The sequence below is a fragment of the Equus caballus genome, chromosome 15 (assembly GCF_041296265.1).
Source record: "Equus caballus isolate H_3958 breed thoroughbred chromosome 15, TB-T2T, whole genome shotgun sequence".
Taxonomy (NCBI): domain Eukaryota; kingdom Metazoa; phylum Chordata; class Mammalia; order Perissodactyla; family Equidae; genus Equus; species Equus caballus.
Window position 1 is genome coordinate 22,336,312 of NC_091698.1, and position 12,817 is coordinate 22,349,128.

Sequence of the window (12,817 nt, forward strand, 5' to 3'; positions counted from 1 at the left end):
CTAAACAACACACGTCTAAATAATCTGAGTCAAAGACGTTGTCTCGAGAGAAATTTAGAAACACACTGAATTGAATGAAAATAAAAATAAAACACATCAAGAGTGGAAAGCAGCTAAAGCAGTGCTAAGGTGAATTCTACACCAATAAAGACATTAGAAAAGAGGGAAAAAGATCAATAATCTACCCTTTCACCTCAAGAAACTACGAAAAGAAGAGCAAGATAAACCTAAAGCAAGCAGAACAAAGGAAATAATAAAGATCAGAGCAAAAATAAACGAAATTCAAAACAGAAAACTAATAGAAAAAAACAATGAAAAGAAAGCAGGATCTTTGAAAGTTCATAAAATTAACAAGCCCCTAACAATATTGACAAAAAATAAGACATAAATTACCAACATCAGGAAAGAAACAGGGGCTATCACCACAGATACTGCATACATAAAAAGGATAATAAGGGAATATTATGAACATCTCTATACACATAAATTTGACAGCTTAGATGAAACGGATTAATTCTTAGAAAAACACAAACTATTAGAATTCAATTCACATATATTAAACACATAATTCTCTGAAGTTAAATCTGGCTCAGATGGTTTCACTGGTGAATTCTACAAAACATTTACATGTAAAGAAGAATTAACACCAATTCTCCACAATCTCTTCCCGAAAATAGAAGAGAGGATACTTCCTAGTTCACTTGATGAAATCATTACTACCCCGATCTAAACCCAGAGAAAGATAGTACAAAAGACGAAAACTACAGACCAATATCCTTCATGAAGATACATGCAGAAACCCTTAACAAAATATTAACAAATAGAATTCAGCAATATATAAAAAGAATTATACATCATGACAATGTGGGGTTTATTCCAAGGATAAAAGGCTGGTTCAATATTTGAAAATCAATAAATGTAATACATGATATTAACATGCTAAAGAAGAATAATCTTGTGATCATATCAATGATGCAGGAAAAAACATTTAACAGGCTTCAACATCCGTTCATGACAAAAACTGTCAGGAAACTAGGAATAGAGAGAAACATCCTTCCATGTTTTATGTGTCTCTGGAGCACTTGTCATTTTCCAACGTATTATATAATTGACCTGTTTGATTTTGCTTTGTCTGACTCCCCTCACTGGAATGGCAGCCCCACGAGGGCAAGGATTTCCATCTGTTTGGCTTACTGCTGTTCCCCAGAACCTAGAGCAGTGTCTGGACATAGTACGTGCTTAATAAATATTTACTGAGTGAATTTTAATCAATATTACCAGGCAAATAGTGGTAAATCCTGGCCAGTATAGATGGTAATATTAACTATCCTGTAGTAGGATGATGGTGATCATTATACTGATAATGAACATTATTTATCAAGTGCTTACTCTTTGCCAGAAACTCTGAAAAATACTTGATGCGGCTACACACACACACACACACACACACACACACACTTCAGACAACAGGCAGCATTTCACTAGGAAGAAGCTATGATGAATTCATGCGTCCTGATGATGACTTACTTTGGGCGCTCTAAGTTGGTGTATTGCGCCATAGGAATAGCTGACATTTATTGAATACCAGCTACATGGCAACCACTCTGCTAAGCGTTTGTACTATTATCTATTAACAACTGTATGAGGTTGATGCTATACTTATCTTCCTTTTACAAATGAGTGGAGTGAATTTTGTGGAGCTCAAGAAGCAGAGCCAGGGAGTGGTGGCTGCAAGTAGTGAACACAGACAGGCTGCCTGAAAGCCCAGCTTGTAACTCCCATAGAAACTTTACCAAGAGCTAGTCCCTGTGCCCAGCACTCTCCGTACAGCATCCATCTAGTCCCCAAAAGATGGATTAGGGAACCAAGACCGTTTAGCTGGATGGCGGAACCCCACTCAACCCCGCGCTGTCCAACTCAAAACAGACATCACCTTCCAGGCCTCCCTGGTCACCCCGTTTAATATTGAGATCCCTCTATACACTCCTCTCCCCTTTTATTTCTCTCCAAGTACTTGATGGACCTATTTTCTTTATTTTCTGCCTTCCCACTATAATGAAAGCTCAATGAGGACAAGAATTTAGGGCTGATCTGAAGCACTCAGAACAGTGCCCAACATACAGTAGGCACACAATAATTTTCGTCCTCAAATCTAGTTAATTCCCTCTTCTGAGAAAAGATCTGAAGCATGGGGCAGAAGCCATAATGTTTAGAGATAAGAGAGGTCTAAATGAGCTCCTTGCTCCTTTTTGGCTTAAATAATCTGCGTGAAAGAAGGTGGAAGGAATTTACCTATTATTTATGTGCTCTGGGGTCCAGAACTGGAGCTGTGCACAGAGTGTAGGCAGTACGAGTATAACTTCAAAGAAGAGCTTGGCCCTGGTCAGAAGTGTTGGGAATGAATGTCTAGACTATCCCTGTGGTTCTCATCTGAGGTGATTTTGTGCCCACCCATCCCAGGACATGTGGCAATATTTGGAGACAGTTTTGATTGTCACAACTGAGGGGTACTACCGGCATCTAGCGGGTAAAGGCTAGGGATGCGACTAAACATTCTACGATAGACAGTCCCACAACAAAGAATTATCTAGCCCAAAATGTCAATAGTGCCGAGGCTGAGAATCCCTGGTCTAGAGCACCAGGAGGTTCCCTATCATTAGAGGAGATTTCTGCTTCTGAGTGTGGCTGACAATTGCATAGACATCACCAGCACCCTCTGTAGAGGCTGGAGCCTGTCTTCTGTGAGGGGAAGTCGAGCTACACCATTGTCGATAACCATACAGCTTTGTTTACAGAAAGCTATCCCCCTCATTACTGGAGGGATGTTACCTAAACTGCCAACCAATCCTTAGATGCCCATGAATAAATTGTCACAGCTTTGATGTTGGGTCCTGGAACTGAAAAGCCAACTGTCTCCTCATGAGTTGCAGCATGTGAAAGTTGAGCAAGCTTCCCTGAGGGTGGCACTCCAGCCTGAGCACAAGGGAGCCTATGCTGGGCTCGCAGAGGAAACGTCAGCCAGAAATCGGGATAGCAGCCACCCTGTAACATCTTCGGTCATGGCTGTGTGATCCCAAACGTCTGAATGAATAGTAGGAAACTAAGCGGATGTTAAGGTATTTCCAAATATCTAGGTCCTTGAAATTTACGACAAAAAAAAGAGAGATTGAATCGTATTTTCCATTAAATTTTGCAGGGTATGATTTTTTTCTACACAACTAAAGCAGAGCAGAAATGTTTAAAACTATCTGGGAAATTCAAGACAATGTCCAGAATTAACATATAGGACCACACAAAAAAATGGTATATAAGATCCAGCTACATCAGTATAATTGATCTGTAAGTTTGGGGAGGGGGGCGGTTGTCCCAACAAGATTAGATACTTGTGACATGTTGATATGTCGCCTCAATTATTTAAGGATTTATATTTATATTAACTCTAGACTCAAATTTCAATTCATTTCCATGCTGTTTAAAACTGTTCAATATAAGGGCATTCATTTTTATATTTTATTTCGCTAGTATAGTAAAGCATTTTGTGTGTGCACCTGACTGTTTTTGTGAGGACTTTGGACTCTGTAATGCTGTGCTCTTGGAATGGCTCGGTAGCTATTCCAAGTCCAAGTGTTGGCTAATTGCAAAGGTCTCAACTTCCTCACGGCCCACTCCCTAAACAGCCAGTGTGAGGTTTCACATTCCCATCATTCTGTTGCTCCACCCCTTTACGAGGATCATTGCTTCCTGACCTCTCCTCTCCTGTGATGACAAGGACGAGGAAGCCTGGGTAGGGCTTGACTCTCAGGAGGATCAGTGGCAACAGAATGTGCAGGAAAATGGAATGGTTTCCTGGGAGAGGAAGAGCGTTGCCAGGAAAAGAGGCCAGGGCCCTCAGGTCCAATCCGAGGAAATAGGCAGTGAGCAAAAGTGGGACACAGAGCAGAAGGTCTGATTATCTCAAGTCAGATCAGCAGGGCATGCGGGCTTAGATTTAGAAGGAGGCGCCTGGAAAGAGCTGCCCTTTGGGGCCTCTATAGCTGAGCAGTTATGGGGAGGAAGCTGGCAGGGCCACCAGGACTTTTGCATTATCAGTGTAATATCCAATTCCTTCTTCTCCCTTCTCATTCTCATTCATTCTGCACTTATCATTGAGGACCACCACCTCCTTCCCCAAACCTTCTCCTCCACCAGCCCCTTTGACAGCACACCAGCTTGCTAATTAGCTTGCTTCTCAAGGCTTCTTTCTCTTTCTCGTTTGTGAACTGTCTTTGCTTCTTTCCCTCTCCCGCTAAGTATAACTCATATTTTACCAGCTTATTTCCCATGATTATTTTTTTCTTAAAGATTATGTCTGATATCAAAAACTACCTCTGCATTTCCTCATCAGTATCTGCTGTGCTAATTCATGTCTTTCAGGAAAGTCAGTTTTGCACATCAAGCTACTTATTGAATTATTTATTTCAAACTAGTGTTCCACCATCAACTCAATTTTAATGTGTTTAAATCCAAAGTAAATCCCCGTCCTCCACTTCAAAACATGTCCCCTCTTCTTGATTCTCCTATTTCTGTCCTCCTTACCAAATTTTCTTAGTTGAAATCATTCACAGTTCAGTACTTGTTGGCAAGCAACTTGGCACTGTGACACAATAACCATTAAAAAAACCTATTCCTATCTTTTGATTCACCATTCACACTTCTGTAAATGTAATCCAAAGAATTAATACAAATTATGAAAAATGTTACACGCATAAAATTATTTTTAATGTGGAGGTAACAATTAACATATTTAAAATTTGCAAAACCATTAGGTAAAAACATGGAGAAATGTGTGCCAACTTAAAAATAGACAAGTGAGATATACATCTGTATTTACAATAATTAAAACTATGTATAATATGCATATAAAAAGGACTAGAAAGAAATACACTAAAATAATATTTGATGTTTGTAGGAAAGTGACCACATTACCTTTAATTGTATATTGTTTAATACGAATTACACCTTCTTCAAAAGGAAATTTCTTCACCATCTCAGATTCCTCCAGCTTTCTTTTGTTTGGCTACCGAGTTTTATACATTAACTCTTCAAATGTCATCGATATCCATTATTTCCTTCTCATCTCTGCTGTCCCACCCTCGCCAAGCACTGATGACTTTCAGGCAGGATTATGATGCTTCCCCTTGAATACGAGGATCCTTTGTTGATCCACTCAACACTCACTCCCGGCCCGTCTCCCTTCTCCTGCTCTGCTACAGTGGCTACACAGCCAACAGCGCCTCGTCCCAGCCTTTCTCTGATGAAGAAAGCATTGGCAGGAATCTACTGGAGAGTTCTAGGACACTTCCGCTCTTCTGAAGATAGGAGGACATCACAGTGACTGTCCACCTGCCAAGGATGGGGAAAGAAAAGCTTGAAAGGGCCTGGGTCCTGGACAACATCATTATGGCAGCTGCTTCTGAACTTCTTATTGTGGGGGAAAAATGGCCCTTATTTTTTACCTGCTGTTTGTTTTCCTTCACTGACAGCCTAATGTGTTACTGACTAATATCTTGCCTACCTACCTTCCTGCTTCGAGTCTTATTTCATTCACTTCACTCTACATCTTTTATATAAGGGTGAAGAATGAAAAGACCAGAAAAGAATACTAAACAGATAAACATTGACAATAAAAGCAAAGGACAGCTGACATGTGAACAAAGTTGAAGGCCTAAAAATTATAAAAACAATCAAAAAAATTTTAAAGAAGAATCTAGATCCATCTAGTAAAGATTTAAAAAATTCCTACATACGTCAACAATTACTTAGGGCATCAATATTAGTACCACAGAACAGTATAGTAATGGAGACTCTGAAGAAATATTCATCCTACAAAAAATATTCAGTCTACAGTAAAAGAATGAATGATTCAAACATAAAAAGACTTCACTGCCATGGAGCTCAGAGTTGAGTTGGGAAGAAAGTAGATGAACAAAATAATTACACAAGTAAATAAAACTATGCTAAAATTACCAAATTAAAACATGGGTTTTATAAAGGAGAACCTAGTCTAGCCCAAGCGTTAGGAGGACAGAGCCAGCAAGGAAGCTTTCTTCAGAAAACTAAAGTTTGAACCACCTCAGAGGATTAACCTCTTTGTTAGAGAAATGAGGGAGGAGGGCTTGGGAAGAGAGGAACAGCACTGGGGAGGAGGGATGGCACATGCAAAGGCCCTGGGACAAGAGGACAAATACTGATTCTCAGGAACTCAAAGAAGGTCATGGTGACTCGCCCATGTGTGTGTTTTTATTCCCACTCATCAAGAAAAGGTAAAACTATATTCAATATATCCTACTTAAGAAGACAGCCAAGCACGAAATTTAGTTTTGAAAATTTTCCACTTAGAAAAATGAAGTTAAAATAGTTTATTGCTGAAAAGACTATCTGTAATTTTTGCATTGTCATTCTATACAAATATTTAAGCATCTACTAAGTACCAGACACTATACTAAGCTCTGGGATTATAAATATGAGTTGGTTACATTCTATGCCTTTAGGGAGTTGCAATAAATAATGAAGAAACTGAGGTAAACAAACAATTATAATTAAGTATAATGAGCACATTGATGGAGGTGTGGTCAAAGGCTATGGGGACAACAAAATGAAATGATTAATTCACTCAGGGGTTGAATTATCTTGAAAATTAATCTATGTTCAGTACGTCATTAGCAAATGATACCAAAGAAATGAACAGTGACTGAGTTTAAGCATGAAACAAACCAGAAAATCTAAATTCTGACATATATCAAAAGGTAATAGAATTGTTTGGTGGACTTCAAAGTACACAATCCTACCTCACAAAACAATTCTGAGAATTAGATGACCCCTTCTAGGCTTAGGCAACCATTCAAATAACTAGATTTGAGCACAACTGAATTTGAGAATATGTAATTGAGATTTAAAAAAAAGTAGAGGAGACAATGAATTAGACCTGACTTTATACACAGATCAGAATTAGATAGAAAGGTAGAAAAAGCTAACTTAAGTTTAATTTGTTCTTTTGTTGAGATTCAAGTAAAAGATTTATACTTAAAGAGATTTAATAGTAAGCATTAAAATTAGCCTTTCCATTCACTTTACTTTATAACATTATCAATAAAAAATCTGGAAACTTGGCCCTTTGTATTAGTTCTGCCAATGATCAGCTGTGTGACAACAGAGGCAGACAGTCTCTCTGAGGCTCACTTTCCACATTATGAAATGGAATAATTTCATCACTAGCATCCAATGATTGTAAAACAGTTTTTTCCAGAAAAATCATGTACACTATATTATTCTTACTGATTTCAATTTTGGTTAATTGTAATTGTAAAAACTCAAGAGAACACAAAGACATTTTACCAATAATTTGCCAGGCCAGGATACATCAGATTTTACAAACAACACTTTGAATTTACCCAAGATAAATTGGCAAATGTATAACGCCAGATAATTATGAAGCTACATGAAGTCTGAGGTCTAGGAAGGCCTATGCGGCCTCCTTGACTAGGAAACACACATTTTCAGTCAGGTAGAATCCTTTGATGACATCTACGCCCTTCTTTTGGATAACGGAAACAATAAAAAAAAATCACCCAAATATAACATCAGATATCATTATACATTATTATAAAGATAAATGAAATGTGTATATACTATTTCTGTTGTGTGATATACCTCTTCCTATCTCAGTCATTTCTACTTACAGTGTTTGATAAAGTGGCTTAAAGCGAATGTTACAACATGAGTGCCAAGGAGGAGTTTGATAATTAAAAAAAAATTGGAATATGTTTTTGTCACTAGATCCAAAAATTGACACAATTATACGCAGTGCTACAAAATAATTCTAAATGTAACTGCAGTAGAATTTTTATGACATGCATTTACTATCCATCACTCTTATGATTATTACGCATAGATTATGTTACCTTGTTTTTCATGTTCTTCACTCTCTCCTTGAGGAGCAGACTTTTCAAATAGGTAGGTTCATTTGAAAACATACGGTGCCCACAATACCTATCTCATCACAGGACCTCAACACATGAACATCCACAACAACAATGCTAATATTTATGCAAATACCTCATCTTCTGGAAAGCCAACCTTGCACTACTTCTTAGTTCATTTTATGAAAGTAAGAATGTCAGGATAGGATATCTTTTCTGTAACTTTTAGTAATATAAAGTGGTTTATCTTACTCTTTCCTATGCCATCTCTTCTCTTATCAGTGAGAAGTTCCACATGATACATGACGCACGAGGTTCCGACAAATGTGAATGAGATGCTTCATGCAGTTTTTAATGGGAAAGAGTATCCACACGACACACATTTTCAAGACCAGCAGCCGCAGTCCTTTTGAGCACAAGCAATGCTGGTGGACAGGCAGAGGTGTGTGTCAGCTCACCACTTTTCCTATCCAGAGCCCACATCCACTCCAGAAAATGTCATGTTAATGATGGAATATAAGTAAATGCTATATTCTTTGACAAACTTAAGACAAAATTATAATGTGTGGAAATACATATTTTACAAAAAGATGAAAAAATGGATGAATGATGTAAAGACTCGTTAAGTTCTGTGATGGTTAATTTTATGTACCAACTTGGTTAGACTATGGTGCCTAGTTGTTTGGTCAAACACTTGTCTAGATGTTGCTGTAAAGGACCTTTTCAGATGTGAATAGCATTTATAATTAGTGGACTGAAAGTAAAACAGATTATCCGCCACAATGGGGTCGGCCTCATCCAACCAGTTGAAGGCCTTAAGAGCAAAGAGTAAGGTTTCCTGAAGAAAAAGCAATTCTCCTCAAGACTACAACATAGAAAGTCTACCAGAGTTTCCAGTCTTTAGACGCAAGACCACAATATCACTTTTATCTGAATCTCCAGCCTGCAGGCTTACCCTACAGACTTCAGACTTGCCAGCCTCCACAATCCCATAATCCAATTCCTTAAAATCTCTCCCTCCATCAAGCAATCAATCCATTTCTTTGTCTCCCTCTCTCTTCCCCCTGCTCCCTCCTATATATCTCCTATTGACTCTGGAGAATCCTGACTAATATAAGTTTATTCAGAACATTAAATATATTAGATATTCTCTTTGAAACACAAATATTTTTTTTGCTCTGTTTATGACATTGGTAAATTCTATACAAATCTTTGGTTTTAAGATTGGGATAAACACCCTTTATTTAAAATTTCATGACCAGCTGAGAATTAAGTTGATACATTGAGCTTATGTACTTTCTATAAAACTGGATTTATGTACTACATATTTTGTACTTCCCATGGAAACTCAGTTTGTATACTTTTTGTGGAACAAATAGTATGAAAATACAAAAGAAGCTAGGTAATCCTGACCCTGAGTCAATGACCTCTGCCTATCCTTCTGTGGCAAATCACACACAACAAAGTTCAGTCATTTTGTAGAAACACAGAAGCATAATCATATTCTCATGCATAACAATTGCAAAAAGAAATGTTTTAAAAGCAGGGTGTATATTACAATATTTTCAAGTAAAACTAGTTTTAGGTCAGTTAAACCCTTAAGAAGCAGTTTTTCCTAAAGAGGATCACTATTTCCCTATCAGAAAACACACTTTTAAAAAATTATCTCTATAAGTAGCAACTAAATTAGAAAGGCTTTACTTTTAGACCAAAGTTATATTCTATCAGAATTATAAATGGTGTGTTAAAAATGATATCCTATTTTTTCATACATAACAGATTGATATCAGAGAAAATGTTGAAATTATAGACATTAAACTATTTTTCGTTGCCCACAAAAATTTTGTGGTGGGCACGTTTCAGAAAGACAAGTCCTTCTCAGAGACATTTTGAGAGTACTTACTCACTGCAGAGTCGTAGGAGGTCGAATTGTGCTCGCCTCTCAGGAAGGGATATGGCGACAGGTAAGCGTGTGTACAGTTCTTCGATGGTGGCTGGTTGGCTAGGAAGGAGACCAAAACGATGGTATTACCGGAAGCTAAGTGAAGACCTTTGGTCCTAATAGAACAGAGATATGGGATCTGGGGGATACACAAGTTCTAAGATGGTTAATTTTATGTATCAACTTGGTTAGATCATGGTGCCTAGTTGTTTGGTCAAACACTCGGCTAGATGTTGCTGTGAAGGTACTTTTTAGATGTGATTACCATTTATAATTAATAGACTATAAGTAAAGCAGCAAACCTAAATAAAACCGCCAGTTAGATCAACAAATTCAGAGAATTCTCGAGGGAGGGGTAAGACTTCCTTAACAAACTCATACTGAGGGGTACAGGAGATCTGGAAAGGGGACGCATCCAAAACATCCAGCTCATGACGTAATTAAGCGCAGAGAATGCCCTTAACATCACCTTAAAACTGAAGGCACCAAGTTTCATTTATTTTCATAACCATACTCCCCAGTTCCTAACATAATGCCCAGCACTTAGTGAGTATTCAAAAAATAATCGTATTCAAAATCTAAAAAACTTAGATTTAAATTTGATCCGTTCCAATTAATATAAAATTTCTTCTATATTCTATTTTTAGGGAAAAGATACATGATACATCATACAAGTTAATAATTCAAATACATTTTTAGCATTTGAAGAAACCACAAGAGAGAACCTTTAAGTTGTTTGAAAACTTGAAGATTTCATTGTGTACATTTTAAGGAGGAGTGAACTATTCTTCCTTTCTCTAAGTCCTTGGCAAAATCTTCCTCTTGCACAGTCTGACTTACTCTACTTCACCAAAGACTAAATAATTTTCATTGGCAGACTGCATGCTTATTCTCCTCCCCAAAATGACTCTAAGATAGTCTAGCACGTATTCATCTCAACGTCATTTTATAGTTACTTTGTTCCTTCTACATATGCCAACTTGCACCAGCTGGCTTAAGTCTTCCGAGAGATATTTTTACTATATATTCCCATAATCTTGACTTTTGTGTAAATACCGTTCTTTGATCTACCACAGGAGTATTTGATAAGGAGACTAATTCTTTCAACCCACAATAAACTTTAGGGTAATAAACAGTTCTTTTGTCGTTGGATGCAATAAGATAAAGGCTAGCTATTTTCAATAAATAGATTTTCAAAGATTAATACAATATAGGAAATAAGTTGAAAGAACACATATTTTTAAAACCCATTCTATTTCAAAAAAGAACTTCAGAGTTTCTACGAGAAGATGTAAACATCAAAAGCAAGGCATTTCTTGATATTGCCCACAAACTTGGTTTCAGCCCAAAGAGAGCAAGCTTTCATCTACCACTGCTGGTAATTAAGTTCCATTATAAAAGAGACTTTTTTTTAACTTTGAAGCCATGAATATGAAATAATACATCTCTATTTCTTGATTTTTAAATTTGAGCTTTCAGGGGTTTATAGCCAAAAAACCTAAAACATTTGCTTGCAACACAGCAACACCAGACACTCGAAAATACTACCATGCATACATCTGTTTTGTTTGTTAGGGTTAGTGTATTTTAAATATGAGCAAGGAAACAGCAGATAACTCAGTTTTGCCATAAATATCCAGACTCCTATTTTATGTTAGAATAAAATAATTATTTCTATAGCCATTTCTACTTTCTGAACAGGAATCACTTCATGAACCTTTTGAAGACACCCTACTGAGATTCTATCGCTAAGAACTCAATCCTATTTCGTAAGTGACATGTACTAAACAAGAAGTTGTTCATTTGTACTTTAAAGAGAAGAAGGAAAATAAAGCTAAACTGTACTTACTGTACCAGAACTTCCAGATATTGGAATCATTCCCTTCCACAATCCCATTAAACCAGCATCTCCAGAAGAAGCCTTCATGGTGGAAGGTGACGTTCTCTATCTGCACAGAACACAAACGAAGTAACTTGCTGTCAACGCAAGGAACGTAATCTAGACTATTACATCCAGGAGATTTTTTAAGCAATGTATTTTATCTCAAATACTGAGGATCAATAGCTTTCTACAAACGTCTTCTATGAAGAAACAGACACTCCATTACTATTCTCTGATTTCAAGAAGATATATAAGGCCATCCTCATCAGTAACAAACACATCAATATTTTGAAGAAGAAACGCACATTCTGTTCACCTGAACACTTCCCCACTTCAGTCGCAAGAAGCCAATAATCCGATCCAAAAGCCACCAAAAAGAGTAAAACTCCCAAAGCACCAAAGAGAGCCCCAAAGAAGATGGCGATATTTAGTCTCATTTTCAAGTCACTGGTTTCCCTTTAAATAAACAAGAATTTAAAAATGGCAGACACCTAGCTTCTCAACCAAAAATACATAAAACTTTTTGAGCGGGCGGAATCTTCTTGAGAAGCCTCTCCCAGCTGGTGTGTTGGTGGCGTCTCCCTGGCTCCCGCGGGGGGATCTGTACTCCCTGTACTCTCCCCTGGAGGCACTCCAGCCCAGCAGCTGAGAATGGCCGGCTATTTTAGGATACTGATGGAGGAGCTGTCTCTCTCCCTTGGGGATCAAAAAATAGCTGACCTTGCCCTGACAGTAGAGAGAGGATCAGGAGCTGGCTAGAATTATCATTATTGCTCTGGGTAATCCATAGAAGTGGAAAGAAGACGAAATGGTATGAAGTCATTGACAGTATTGGCCCAAAGCCTTCAGTGTCTGAACAAGCTCCTTTTAGTCTAGAATGACCATTACAACCCCAAAGACACTTCAGACTCTCTTTGAAGATATATAAATCATGGCCAAACAGAACCACAAAGACTTCTCGTGAATACAATTGAAGTTACAATTAATTTTTAAATTCCTTTTGGACATTTTTGGGACAGAAAATAATTTATGGGT

The 12,817-nt window shown here is 37.6% G+C and overlaps 1 protein-coding gene across 2 annotated transcripts in view; it reads right to left on the reverse strand.

The window, feature by feature from the left end:
* TMEM182 (transmembrane protein 182) overlaps positions 1-12,453 on the reverse strand; it is a 51,935-nt gene extending 39,482 nt beyond the window's left edge. Inside the window, exons 1-3 of one of the 2 annotated variants that reach the window (XM_001488300.5) lie at positions 12,088-12,453; positions 11,750-11,849; positions 9,862-9,960 (exon numbers count right to left, since the gene is read on the reverse strand). In XM_001488300.5, the coding sequence (XP_001488350.1) occupies positions 9,862-9,960; positions 11,750-11,849; positions 12,088-12,219 (331 nt within the window). In that variant the 5' untranslated portion in view covers positions 12,220-12,453. The remainder of the gene's footprint in view (positions 1-9,861; positions 9,961-11,749; positions 11,850-12,087) is intronic. The other variant, XM_023618504.2, reaches the window with a different exon arrangement.
* Positions 12,454-12,817: the final 364 nt, after the last annotated feature.